Here is a 14,017-nt window from a genome sequence, read left to right on the forward strand (position 1 = left end):
ACTGTTGTATACATTTCTTATTTACGATTTTCATTTATGTTATCTATATATATATAAATATATTGTACATATATGCAACATTTTATATTTTTCATGGATATGTTTTTATCATTTCAAAAAATGTGTATTTCATATTTCTTGGGCTGTTTTTTAGCTGTTATTCAGTGATGCATTTTGTATACTCACGTGGTATTTAGTAATAAAATCTACCTATGTATTACGTCACATTACTTCACATGCTGCACTCGTTCTTTTTGGGAGAGTCTGTTGGGAAGAGAGGGCCACAGTGGTCGGGGTCTTGCTCCTCTGTCTCCCTTCGCTCTGGCTCTGTGCTGACAGCGGGTTGTCCTGGACTTGAAGGATGCTGGGACGTGCAGGGCACCAGTGGAGCAGAGGTGCCACCTCTGGAAGGCAGCAGATTCCTGATGCCCAGATGTTTGTCTTTGACTGTTACAACCTCAGGATCATTGACTCTGAAGAGAAAGTCCTGGGAAGGGTGCAGAATGAGCTTGAAGAGGACCTCACAGCTGGGGCCAGCAGGCAGCACCCAAGGCTGGGAGCCACATGACCTGAGTCTTGTGCCAGCTCTGCCCCTATTCCCTAGGCCAAGCCACTTTCCCCGGAGCCAGCTCCTACAGCTCACAGAAGCAATCGCACGCGTCTCGTCCCAACTCTGCAGCAGTGTGGTCGTGCTGGCACACTGAAATCAGCCATGGTGACAGTCAGAAATTGACAAATGCTACAAGTCAAGGCCTTTATTTTCCTTAGAGAACAAATCACAGATTCAGGCTTGCTTTCTTTTCATTTATCTTTTTTTTTTTTTTTTTCCTTGAGATGAAGTCTTACTCTATCACCCAGGCTGGAGTGCAGTGGCATGATCTTTGCTCACTGCAACCTCCGCCTCCCGGGTTCAAGCGATTTCTCCTGCCTCAGCTTCCCGAGTAGCTGGGACTAGAGATGCCCACCACCATGCTTGGCTAATTTTTGTATTTTTAGTAGAGACGGTTTTTCACCATATTGGCCAGGCTGGTCTCGAACTCCTGACCTTGTAATCCACCCCCCCCCCCACCCTTGGCCTCCCAAAGTGCTGGGATTACAGGCATGAGCCACCGTGAACGGCCAGTTTTTGTCTCTTAGTTCAATTCCTTCATTGCCTCATTTAGCTTTTTTAAGCTGCCAAGTTGAAGTGCGTCTTTCTTCCTTTGGGAGAGCAGACTTTCCAGCCACTGCTACCTGTAGCCCTCAGTTTCTCTGGTATGAAATGCAGGACATGATCTCCGTTGTTTGTTTGTAATTATCATCTTCAGAGCCTCAGGACTCACTGGTGGGTCTCCAAGGTCACTACAAAGTGAGGAAGGGGCTGCAGCAGGCCCTGTGTATCCGCCCCCCAACTCCATCACCACAGCTCTGCTTCTCCCCATTTAAATAGGATTTCTTGTAAACGTTTGTCTGAATAAAACTTTTTTTTAAAGAAGTGTGAAAACCATGATGCCTATAAGAACCTTCCAGCGCTGACAGAGTCTGTGGTCCTAATTCCCAAGCCCCTACCTAGAGTCAAGGCTACGGGCAGGTGAGTCTCTAGCCTAAGGCACAAAAATTAAGGAGTGCCCAAAAGCTCAATAATCAAGATAAATAAGTTTAATGCAATATTTTTTAAATTAAGGCAAAAAAAAAATGCATGGTGAACAAAACATCACAGTTTTGAAGACAGGATTCGTATTACTGATGTTTCCTTTTGCCTTGGGTTCCCATTAGGCGTGCCCCCAGTGGGGCACCCAGAGTTGCTCTGCCAGGCCAGGCCTCACTGTGGCTGTGACGCCCCCGTGATGTCAGAATGAGGTGATGCGTGGAGGTTAAATGACAGGAGTGTGGAACCGCAGCCACGCTGTAGGTGCTCCGTGTGTATAAAGTTCCCACCTCCTGTCCTTCCCAGCTCCCCTCCCAGAGCCAGTCAAGAAGCTGGAAGGTGTCACTGCTCAACCTTCACCTGTCACTGGGATCACCTGGGTGGCTTTTACCCCCCCGCCTCCCCACTGCCCAGACCCCACCCTGGAGGAGTTAAATCAGCATTTGTGGGTGGGCCCCAGGCCTCAGTACTTTTTAAAGTCCCCAGGTGGTTACAGTGCGCAGTCAAGGCGGAGAACCACTTCTCTGGAGAGGCCACAGACGTACAGGCCCTGGAGCCTTTGTAACCTCTCAGTATCTGGCGGGGTGAATGCACAGAGAGACTTACAGCGTCAGTCAAAGTCTGCTGGGAGATGAGGGAAGGAACCTGGCAGCTCCCCACCCACCGTGCACCTGTGCAGCCTCCACCAAAACCACCAGGGCACATTTCTTTTGGCCTCCACATAAAGAGACAAAGGCTATCAGGCCTAGACAGGCCATGTGGACTCCATGGAGGGGCCTGCAAGCCTTGAGAAAATTCAGTCCCGCCGGCAGAGGAAGTCAGGGAAAAGCACAGCCCCTGGGCCCGGCCACTGCCATTCCAAGATGATCTCCCACTCCAAAGAAGAAAAAGGTCTAAAAGGAGTAAAGCGAGGCCTTTCCAAACAGGTGGTCACTTTAGAAAGGAAGCTGTGGACTGGTGGAAAAAGCATCGCCTGCCTGCAGGTAGCTTTCGCCCAGTAGATACACCGTGAGTGAGTGAGTGAGTGAGGTCAGGAAGGGACAAATGAGAAAGGCAGGAGTGAGGGAATGAATGAATGTGTAAATGAATGAAGGAATAACACAGGGAAGGGTGGGGCTTCCAGGCTTGGCCACCTTCAGGGTGGACTGCTCCTCCTTGAAGTCTGCACCTCAGGAGTCCCTTCAGTCTGTGGCAGGGAGTCGTGCCGGAAGCCAGCCTGGATGGGTGCGTGGGGAAGCAGCCAGGGGCTCTGTCCACTCCTCCCTTCTGCTCAGGAACCCACTGGAGTCCGTGGGGCTGGGGTGCAGTCTCCAGGGAGCAATGTCTCCAGCTCAAGACAAAGGCAATGGCAGCAGTCCGGCTAGCACGCCAGGCCAGAGTGGTAGAGCCAGGCCAGAGTGGTAGAGCTGGCCCCCAAGTTGTCAGCTGCCACACGCATGGTCAGTCTCCTCCTGAGGAATGTCCTGGGGAAGCTGGGCGGGACGGGCTGATGGCAGGGGTTCTCCTCGACCTTGTGTGACATCCCTACAGCACCGGGATCCATTTCTTGTCCTCGTTGTAGAGGAAGGACTGCTTTCCCGGGAGCTCTGGCTTGTACGTGGCTGCGAGGGGAGAGAGAGGAGGAGGCATTAAGAGAGAAAAGGCCCAGTGCTGCAGTCTCTGGCATTCTACCTCAGAGCTGGAAAGGCCTGGGGAGCCCTGTGCCAGCCCCTGTATATTACACGAGGGGAGACAGAGTGGAAGGAACTGGCCCGAGGTTATTTGGCTCTTAACGGGCCCAAGCAGGAGTCAAACTCTGGCTTCCTACCTTCTTTAATTCTTTTCAACTTCTTTAACAGAACAAAATTTACAAAACTATTTTCTATGAAATTCGAAAAGAAATTGAGTAAAACAATATTCTTGAAGCAAAGTATTAGCTTCATGGGGTCTTGTTTTGATTTAGTTCAGGGGTTTCCATAAAAGCAGAAGCCATGACAGTTGCAGACATGGTTCTCTAGGAAATGAACAGGGCTTGGGAATCACAGCTCCAGGCGACCGGAAACTCTCTTGTTGATACTGACTTGGTTAATGAGGGTCCTGAGTGCGGCCTCTCTGTTCCTATACTTGGGAAGCTGCTGAGGGGAGCCCATGGCAGTCCAGGTATATCTGAGTTTACTGGAAGCTGAGCAGGCAGATGCCGACACATACATGTGCCCAGGAAACCCCTCGCAGAAGCCCACCTTGGCATGGGTGATCAGAGTAGCAGGAGCTGCCTGTCTCTGTGTGCCAGGTGTCTAGCACCACAAATGGCATGGAAAAGTCATTCGGGCAATGCTCCTAGAGGATGTGGCCGAGCAGGGTCAAGCCAGGATCCCTGCCCATGCCCTGCCCTCTCTGGAGCTCACCCCTTGTATAGAGGATATACATGTTTGCAATGCTGAGTTCTCCTTGACTGACCAGATGAGCCCCAGATCAAACCTCTATAGCCTTGCTGGTGTGATTATCACCACATTTGCAAGGCCAAAGCTATGTGAGTGACTTTCTCCCTGCCCAGTCTGCCTTATGTTAGTCTCACCTGTGAGTATGGAGCGGAAGGAGTCTCCCTACCTGACTGCAGCCTCTGGGGGCAAACCCAGGGCCCAGGTCATCTTGGCTCCCGAGCACAGGAGCATCGTCAACACTCACGGAAAGGCTGAGTGTAACCAAGCTGGCGGCCATCACAGCTCTGCCTTCGTCCTCCTGTGCCACCTGCCACACATGTCAGTCCCCAATGCTTTGGCCATGGTCAGGGTGTGGTAATAGCAAAAGCGCTCTATAGAGAGCTACAAATAGGTCAGGAAGCACAGAGACTGCCCATTGGAGTGAGTCCCTCCTGATATTAGCTCCCAGCTAGATCCCAGATATAACAGGTGATCCCTACTTATGCTTGCCTGTAAAAAGGGCGTGGCGCTAGATGGCTGAAAAGTGCTGCTCCATTGGACAATCCCTGGTTAATTTCATTAACAAACAAGGCACAAATGGGGAAACGCCTGGCACTGCCCGCCATGAATTCGCCACGGACCTGTGGCCAACCTGCTCTCCAGGGCTTCTTCAGCTGTAAAATAACCTGGCCACACTAGACCAGTAGTTTAAATATTTTTAAGAAAAAGAACTTTTCTGGCTGGGCACAGTGGCTCATGCCTGTAATCCCAGCACTTTGGGAGGCCAAGGCGGGCTGATCAGTTGAGGTCAGGAGTTCGAGACCAGCTTGGCCAACATAGAGAACCCGTCTCTGCTAAAAATACAAAAAGTAGCTGGGCGTGGTGGCATGTGCCTGTAGTTCCAGCTACTCGGGAGGCTGAGGCACGATAATTGCTTGAACCTGGGAGGTGGAAGTTGCAGTGAGCCAAGATTGCACTACTGTACTCCAGCCTAGGTGACAGAGCGAGACTCCATCTCAAAAAAAAAAGTAAAAAAAATTAATAATGACAAAGACAAAGAACTTTTCTGACACGCTGACAAAAGCTATGGCCTCCTTTCCCAGAAAATAATGTCTATATGTGCCAAGTCTGCAGCCAACTGCAGAGTCACAGACCCCTTCAAGACTATCTTTGAGCCTTTTAGATGTTCATGGTCCTCAGTACGAATCTCTGGCCTGGACCATCTCTAAGAGCCCCTTCACCTTAAAAAACAAAACACTTTTGTACTGTGAAAATGTGAACGGATAACGCTTCCAAACTACTCTCATCCCTGTCACCTATTTGGGAAACAACCTATAAATCAGGGGCATGTGACGACCCAAGAATGACAATTCCAGAAGATTTGGTTTTTATAATCATTTAAAACAATCCTCTGACCTGGGCCAGGCAGGCCTGGCTGAGCGGGCGCCGCTGTCCACCGGCTGGTATTAGACACGAATGACGCGCTCGAGATGAAATGCTTGCGGGGGCCTAAGTAGTCCACGATCTCATACTGACCAGGACCTGGGAGAGGCGGCTTCGGGGGCAGAGGCGAAGGCTGAGCAGAGAAGTTCAGGATGGGGTTTTTCCTTTGGGAAAGATAAAAACGGGAAGATGTCACTAAGGCAGTCTAGTGGGGAAGGCATAGTTTCTAGACGCAGCCAAGGCCTGCACAGCACCAGGTTGTCTGAAAGAGGACTGGACGTGGCACCTGGGCAGAGTCCTAGCTCCACTGCTGGTGAGCTGGGAACCCTGGGATCTGTTTCCTCATCTGCACATGGCAATCATGATAGTAACTACTTTGAGGTCAGGGTTGTCAGGATAAATGAGATGATGCACCTAAAACACAGCACTCAGGACAGGGCCTGGCACACAGTGAGAGCTCGGTGTGCATTGTTGGAGACGTGGAGCTAATCAGAAATGGCAGGCAGTGTATATCTCATGTGCCAACTCTGATCGATTGGTAGTGCCTAGCTGGAGTTCTGTGAAAGAAACTGAGGCCTCACATGACTCAATGCGAAGAGGCCTTGGTGAGCCACTTGTGATGTCTGCCATGATCAGGGAAGAGAAAGAAGCATCCCACAGCCCAGAGATTTGCCATCCCAAGACCAGCAGGTCTTTAGAGGCCACTGTAACATTGATGTTCCAGAATCCTACTAAATATCATCCTGGGGAGGCAGGAGGCATGAGTGGAAAAGCACTGGGCTGGAAATCAAGAGACTGCATAACCCTTACACTTACACTGTCATTGTTTTCAGGTCTGTCTTCCCCTCCTTCAAGAAAGGGAGTCTATCGGCCGGGCGCGGTGGCTCAAGCCTGTAATCCCAGCACTTTGGGAGGCCGAGACGGGCGGATCACGAGGTCAGGAGATCAAGACCATCCTGGCTAACACGGTGAAACCACGTCTCTACTAAAAAATACAAAAAACTAGCCGGGCGAGGTGGCTGGCGCCTGTAGTCCCAGCTACTCGGGAGGCTGAGGCAGGAGAATGGCGGGAACCCGGGAGGCAGAGCTTGCAGTGAGCCGAGATCCGGCCACTGCACTCCAGCCTTGGCGTCAGAGTGAGACTCCGTCTCAAAAAAAAAAAAAAAAAAAAAAAAAAAGAAAGGGAGTCTATCTTTTACTTCTGATATTGAGACATTAAATGAAAGAGAAATAGGACCTGTACTTGAGTCCCAGCTTGGTCATTAATTCATTCTGGGCTTCAGTTTCCCCATCTGTAAAAGGAAGGAATTAGACAAGATGACCTCTGAGGTCCCTTCCTGCTGTGACCTTTCATCAGGCCTTGATTCAAAGTTCTACTGGGTTGTCAGAGATTTCTGGGCTTGTTACAGGAATCATGCTACTCTCCCAACCATGCAATAGAAGGGCCGCCTCCTTCTGGCTCACACCCAGGGCTTCTTCTAAAAGGCTTCTCACCAAAAGGGGAGAGGAGGTACTCTGCACTGAATGGCCAAAGGAGCCTCCCCCAGCACTCAACGACCAAGGGAGCCAGCCCATCCAAGCAAAGGAGGGGACTTGGGATTCCTGGCCACGGGGGCACTACTGCACTTTAGCCAACAACTTCTCAAACACAGAGAGCTTGAGGGGACCCAAGTGATATCTTCTTCAACCTCCTTAGTTTTCTAAAAATGTTGGTGTCCAGATCCAACTGATCCAAAGTTATAGGCACGTTCATAGGAATGCTGGCATGGAACTCAAGTCTTTGGCACCTAGCAATATGGAGGAAAGCATGATGGCGGAGGGGACTGAGTTTAAGGGTCACAAAGACCTGAGGCTGAATTCTAGTCATGCCACTTCCTGGCTGTAAGACAAGGCCCCTGATCTCTCCATAGCTTAGTGTCAGTATACACAGCATGGCATGGAGCAATGACACTAACTTTATAAAAGAGTTACGATGACTAGAGAAAAGGTATGTAAAGCACCTAGTAGAGCACCAGCACATAGTAGGTGCTCAATAAAGATAGTTGTTATTCTTCTGATGATCCCTGTGTCAGCGTCACTGTGTGCTGCTTGGTGACAGACAGGCAATTGAGCCTCGTAAAAGACTGATTTAGGGCCCTTCCACCTCAGAGTCATGCTGAGGCAGGGGACACCCCCCTTGTCAGGGAGGACACTAAAAGTCATCATAAATGTGCTTGGGTTCACATCTTGTGGTGGAGGAGCAGCTGGCGTGGATGCTTATATTTAGAACAAAGGTACCCACAGGGAAAGCGGGGACATGCTGCCTCCCTGTTTGCTGTGAATCTGCATGGAAGAACTGGTTATAGGGTGTAATCAACAACCTCTCCCCTTATAAATAAAAGCTGGCTTCTCCTTGTTCTGGCTTGCGGTTCCCCCTTCAAAACACCTCCAGACATTTGATGAGTTTGTGGCTGGCATCATAGAGAGACAGGTTTGATTCCTGGAAATTAAAGCTGGAATGAACCAACCATTGTATGAGGTCACCCCATCACTGGTCTGGGTCACTCCATGCCCAAGATTCCCACCCTGTTCTTTGAGAACACCATGAGGTGTCTGCTTTCTTAGCCAAGGACAGCCTGCAGGAGGCTGGAGCACGCTGAGTTAATGACTCACCAGTGTTCTTGGCAAGATGGGTTAGAGAGGTCCCTTGCCTTCCATTCCTTCAATATGCCCAGGAGAGGCTCAGAACCTTCAGCCTAGCTCTATGGATCTTTCATGAGCACCAGCCATGTGTGTGACTCTGGGCCAGACATGCTTGGGAATCCAGGCAGTTCTGTACTAAGACACGGACCCGAGTGTCCTTAAGGGCTTGACAATCCGCTGCCAGCAACAGCCATGACTGGTGACAACTTCAGGCAGTACGGGCTTTGCACTCAGACAGAACTGGGTTTGAATCCCCTCTTCTCCATTCACCAGCTATGTGTTCTTAGAAAAGGCTCTTAACCTCCTTAAGCCTCAATTTCCTCATCTGTAAAATGGTGGAAATAATACTTCCACCCAGATTGTTAGGAAGATTAACTAGTGCTTTACTTGTAACATTTGTTTAAAAACATGAAATCTGTTAGAATAGAGGTTAAAAACAAAAACAAAAACAAACAACAAACAACCAAAAAAACTCCAAAACAAACAAACAAAACTGCATTGAGAGCAGAAAGAGAGAGAGACAGACGGACATTAATTCCAACAGGATGAATCCAGAAATCCACCCAGAAATCCAGAAAGTCTTCAGGTGAGGGGCATTTCCAGCCGAGGGAACAGCAGGTGCAAAAGCATGGAATGGGGAAAGCTGTAGCCGTTATGGCAGAAATTGGGACACAAGGAGACAGACGCTGAGCACCTAGACTGCCTTCAACCCTCCATCCACCAGCGAGTTCCTGGGTTGTTCACTGGCTTCTGACCCTCCCCACTTACAAACCCTGACGAAAAGTTAAAGGCAAGATCTATTTATGGCCTCTCAATCCAGCCTAATCTCCCACGTACTGCTGCTTCCGTTTTACCTTCCAGAAACACCCAACACAACACAGTTCAGCAACTCCATGCCTTTGTCCCTGCTGTTCCTTCTGTGAGGAACACCAACTTTCCCCGCAAACTTGAATTCAATTCTTGACGTTCTCACTTCCTTCAGGGAAACTTCTCTCCTCCACCGACACCCATCTCACCACCCCGCACCTGTCTTGGATGTTCCCATCCTGTGACTCAAGTGAGGAACATGGGTTTTGGAGATGGATTTTGGAGGCAGAGGGACCTGGATTCAAATCCCAGCCCCACCACGGTAAACAGCCTGCACCTCACTGTAAACTCAGAGTGACATGCCCACCTGGAGGAGAAGTGGAAGGATGACGGCAGATCGCATCTGAGAGCTCTCAGCTCAGAGTATACGGCCCTTGAATACATTCTGGCTATTCCTTTGCACTTAAAATGTTGCATTTTCTATGGCTTTTACTTGCCTAGCTCTTTAAGGGAAGGGAATGTGTCTTCCTCAGCTTTGAGGCCCCCAGCCCTATCCTAGGAACATTTGCTGAAGTGCCGAGAAAAGCAGAGGACTGGCAGCAAGTAAAGGCGCCCAGGCATCTGAGGCCCACATGACAGTTTCATCCTCATCCAGGGCTGGTCCCTCCATGTCGAGGTGGGGCTGGCAAATCACAAAGGTCAGGCCAGATCAAACCCAGGGCAGCCCACAGTGCACTGTGACCAGGGCTTTTATGAGCCTCATTACTCAGTTATAAAAGCCAACCTGGCCCTGCCCCGTGGAAAGAAAACATCTATCAAAGGCTCTGAGTCGGCCACAGCTGGATTAAATGTGTTTGCAGCTTCCAATGCGAGCTGTTTGCAAATCACCTAAGAATAATGAATGTCTTCGAGGACTCAGCAGGCCACTTGGGGAAGGCATCCGAGACCCTCCAGCCACTCCCAGGCACACATTCACTCTGCCTCAGGGATTCCCAGGGTTGGGAGGGATAAAGGGGCAATTTTTCTCATCATTAAAGGGCAGCCGATTGCCTCTGGGGTGGAATGCAGTATCTATTTAACAGGGTGGCGGGTGACAGATCACAGCCGCTTGGGAGGAAGCATCCCATATCGAATTGAAAATCCCAGGGGAAGTTAAGGTGGGCCCAATCTAATTACCAAAATTGGAGTGGGGCCAACGGGGCTTGATTTTTCAGCTCGAGCTGTGACAAGACAGCGTGTCTGTGCAAATCCAGTGGCTTAAAACTCCAGGAAGCAGATCAAGGGTTAGAAAGCTGACCCTGAGTGTTGCACCTCCTTGCCGGGGAGCATGAGTTGGAAGGCAGTGCCTAGGAGGAACTATTTTGATCTCCAAAACTCTCACCCTGACTCACCCTAAGTCATTGAGTCACCACTGTGACGGATATTGAAGACCTCAGAAGTGAAACCTTGGCTGACACTTCACTTTGCTTCTGAAGACACCCTGGTAGCTGAGAAATCCTCTTAGCTTTTGATTCAGCAAGGTGGCCATGGCCAAGGAACACCCGATGGTGTGACCTTTAGCTAAGGAGCTCAGAAATGCCAGTGCTAACAAACAGCCAGCCCCCAGCACAGCATCTGCCCTAAGGGGCCACACTAGAAACCCTAGGAAGACTCGGAAGACCTGCTCACCTGCTTTGATAAAAATACAAGTTACCATGTGAGTTTTGTGGGTTATCTCCTTTTATCCTTGCAACCACATTATGAGGTACTCTTATCCCCGTTCCCCAAAGACGACTTTGAATTCACTGGGAGTTAAGTGACCTCCCTTCCCCCAGGCCCACCTGGCTGGTGAGAGGGGAAAGTGGAGGTTCCACGGTACTGACTTTGGAGTCTGCACTAATCAATCCACTGCCCACGCCGCCTCCATGGCCTCCCCAGGAGACGTGATCAGCTGTTCCCTGCCCTTCTCAGAGCCTTTAAGATGCCTGTGCAGACTGCGATGTTCTCAGGGGCAGAGGGTCACCATGCAGTGCTTCTCAGACTTATTGACCAAAGACCTTTTATTTATGAAGCATTGACAGACAGCCAGCGATCCCTAGAAGCCCCAGACACGCAGCCCCGCTGCACTGCCCAGTGGGAAGACGGCCCCACGGGGTGTGCATGGCCACACACCCCTGAGGCCACCTAACCCAGCATTTTGCTGCAGGCTCCCCCACTTGGCTTCGAGGCTGTTCCCAGATGAGGCTGGCTGGAGGCGTGGTGTCCTGTTCACCTGAGCCTCCAGTACAGAACTAGAAATCTATAGAGCCTGATGACTGACAAATGCAACCACCATAAAATAAGAATGATCTCAAACCACCTGCTCAAACTTGAGCAAAAGCCAGAAGATACTTCTCCAGATAAAACAGTTAAAAATCAAGTGTCCTCCACTCTTATGTTATTTCACCATTTTCCTTGAAGAAGCTTCCAAATTTGGGCTGGGGGCTTGAGCTGCCATGCCAAATAACAGCCATATTGTATAATATAGCCTAATATGTCTATAGGATATACAATAACCACAGCTATCATTATAAGGGTAATAGCTATTTTCTTTCTTTTTGAGACCAAGTCTTGCTCTGTCACCCAGGCTAGAGTGCAGTGGTGTGATCTTGGCTCACTGCAACCTCCACCTCCTGGGTTCAAGCAATTCTCCTGCCTCAGCCTCCTGAGTAGCTGGGATTACAGGCGCCCGCCACCACACCCAGCTTTGTATTTTTAGTAGAGATGGGGTTTTGCTATGTTGGCCAGGCTGGTCTTGAACTCCTAGCCTCAAGTGATCCATCTGCCTTGGGCTCCCAAAGTGCTGGGATTATAGGCGTGAGTCACCACGCCCAGCCGGTAATAGCTATTTTCCAACATCTTCTCATCGAATCTTCACGGAATCCCTACAAGATTCTTATCTCTACTTAATAACATGAAACTCAGGCTCAGAGAGAAGTCTCTGGAAGGTACAGAGCTGGGATTCATACTCTGGTCGGCCAACCCCAATACCTGTCCTCTTGACCACCTTCCTCTGGCAGAGTAAAGGAACAGTTGCTTGTAGAGACGCCGCATGCCAACCTGGAGGCGGGAGGTCTCTGGAGAGAGGCTTTCCAGAGAGAGAGCTGTTCCTGGAGACTGGCCTGCCCCAGCCCCTGGCCCTACAGCCTGTACAAGGCCAGCCTGCAGAGCCCTAGCCCTGGAGGGCAGAAGGGACTCCTCTGGTGGATTCCAGCGGAGGTCTCAATCCCCTCTCCAGATTCTAAGTTCAACTTGGCAGATTCACAACTCTCACCTCTCTCTAACAGTGGTCCCCTTGCCCTAGGCTGATGATCAGACTATGCCCAATGTTGTCAGCCTCCCTGGGTTGCCTGGACTTCTGACCCACTGTGGCTATGGCTCCCACCACCTGCCTGATCTCTCCGGAGGGGCCCAGGTGGATATATGGTTGGTCCCACCTGGCCAGCCCTCCCATTGGCCAGCTGTGTCTGGAGGGGCTGCACCAGGGTGAGAGCTGAGATGGTAACAGGAGGACTAACCCTAACTGCTGTTAGTTCCAGAAGTTCTAGAACCATTCGAGAAATAAATAAGCCCTGTGAGTGTTTGAGACTCTTAGGTGAGAGTAATATAAAATGTGCAGGATATTAAACAGGGTAACACAAATCCCTGTATTTATTTTTAAAAATCTGTGTTAATATTGAGTCACCAGCTGCAATGCCAATGCCAAACATATATTTTATTTACCTTTTTTTTTTGAGACAGGGTCTCATTCGGTCACCAAGGCTGGAGTGCAGTGGCACAATCTCGGCTCACCACAACCTCAGCCTCACAGGTCCAAGTGATTCTCCTGCCTCAGCCTCTTGAGTAGCTGGGATTATAGGCATGCACCATCATGCCTGGCTAATTTTTGTATTTTTAGTAGAGACAGGGTTTCACCATGTTGGCCAGGCTGGTCTCGAACACCTGATCTCAAGTGATTCACCCACCTCGGCCTCCCAAAGTGCTGGGATTACAGGCGCAAGCCACTGCGCCCAGCCAAACATATATTTTTAATTCTGAAAGCAATCCTATGAGGCAGGAATTATTCCCACTTTACAGATGAGGGCATGGAGGCTCAGAGAGGTTAGAACTCTGCCCAAGGTCACAGAGCATAAAAAGAGCAGAGCTGAAGTACAAATCCAGCAGGTATCACCAACTCCAAAGTCGGGGCTTAAACTTCCATCAGTATAAAGCTGCGAGAGCCGGACTGCTTCTGAACGTACTGCCACTCCAGCGAGGATTTTATGTTACAAACATACAACACTGTCAGCACCAGGGGAATCCAGCATCACAGGGAATGAGGACAGACTTCGTCCTGAGCCAATTCCCTGTGGCTCCTCACTTTAGCTGTGTGGACTTAGGCAAATCTCCCGCCAAATCCGAAGCCTTGCTTCCTCCTCTATGGGGTAAGAATAACAATTCTTTCAACAGGATTATAGTAATAATTGAATACAATTTTAAGTTCCTGGCACACAGTAGTTGCTCAATAAATATCAGGCATTCAACAGGCATTTATTGAGCACCATTATGTGTGACTAAGGGCCCCTGAAGAGTGGCCTGGCACTGTGTTCTGCCAAGCAGTGGCACCCCTTCCTTTTCTCTATGTTGGGCTCCTTCCCCACAACCACCTTTCAAAAGAAAGATCAGAATGATTGGGACTCACGGGAAAAGAGTCTTTTTTGGAACTTTTGTGCAATCGCCAGGGTTGTAATAACCGGGTCCCGGGCCTGTTGACGTCAGTTTTAATCCACGGTTGGTTTTTGATTTAAAACAAGACATTAATGTGTTTGGCGACTGTTTCACAAGGGATTCGTTGATATCATAATGCCCTACGGAGAAAGAAATTTTATGACAGAATAAGGAACTCTTCTCAAGTAAATAAAAAGTAGTACCTTACCCCTAAGAACACACTTGATGGCTGTAAGGCAACATCACTCTAGGATGGTCAAGTGGAAGGGCTGCCCGAGATAAACAAAAACAGTCCTCACCAAGCAGAGAACAGATGGCACGGGAAGCACACACT

At 49.6% G+C, this 14,017-nt stretch overlaps 1 protein-coding gene across 4 annotated transcripts in view; it reads right to left on the reverse strand.

The window, feature by feature from the left end:
- Nucleotides 1-1,616: 1,616 nt before the first annotated feature.
- Nucleotides 1,617-14,017, reverse strand: part of STPG1 (sperm tail PG-rich repeat containing 1) — a 57,509-nt gene continuing 45,108 nt past the window's right edge. For all 4 annotated transcript variants that reach the window (XM_050792263.1, XM_050792254.1, XM_050792282.1 and 1 more), the window contains 3 exons: nt 13,658-13,823; nt 5,443-5,633; nt 1,617-3,228 (listed from right to left, as the gene is read on the reverse strand). In XM_050792263.1, coding sequence (XP_050648220.1) covers nt 3,152-3,228; nt 5,443-5,633; nt 13,658-13,823 — 434 coding nt within the window. In that variant the 3' untranslated portion in view covers nt 1,617-3,151. The remainder of the gene's footprint in view (nt 3,229-5,442; nt 5,634-13,657; nt 13,824-14,017) is intronic.

Source organism: Macaca thibetana, chromosome 1, assembly GCF_024542745.1.
Source record: "Macaca thibetana thibetana isolate TM-01 chromosome 1, ASM2454274v1, whole genome shotgun sequence".
In the NCBI taxonomy this organism is placed as follows: Eukaryota; Metazoa; Chordata; class Mammalia; order Primates; family Cercopithecidae; genus Macaca; species Macaca thibetana.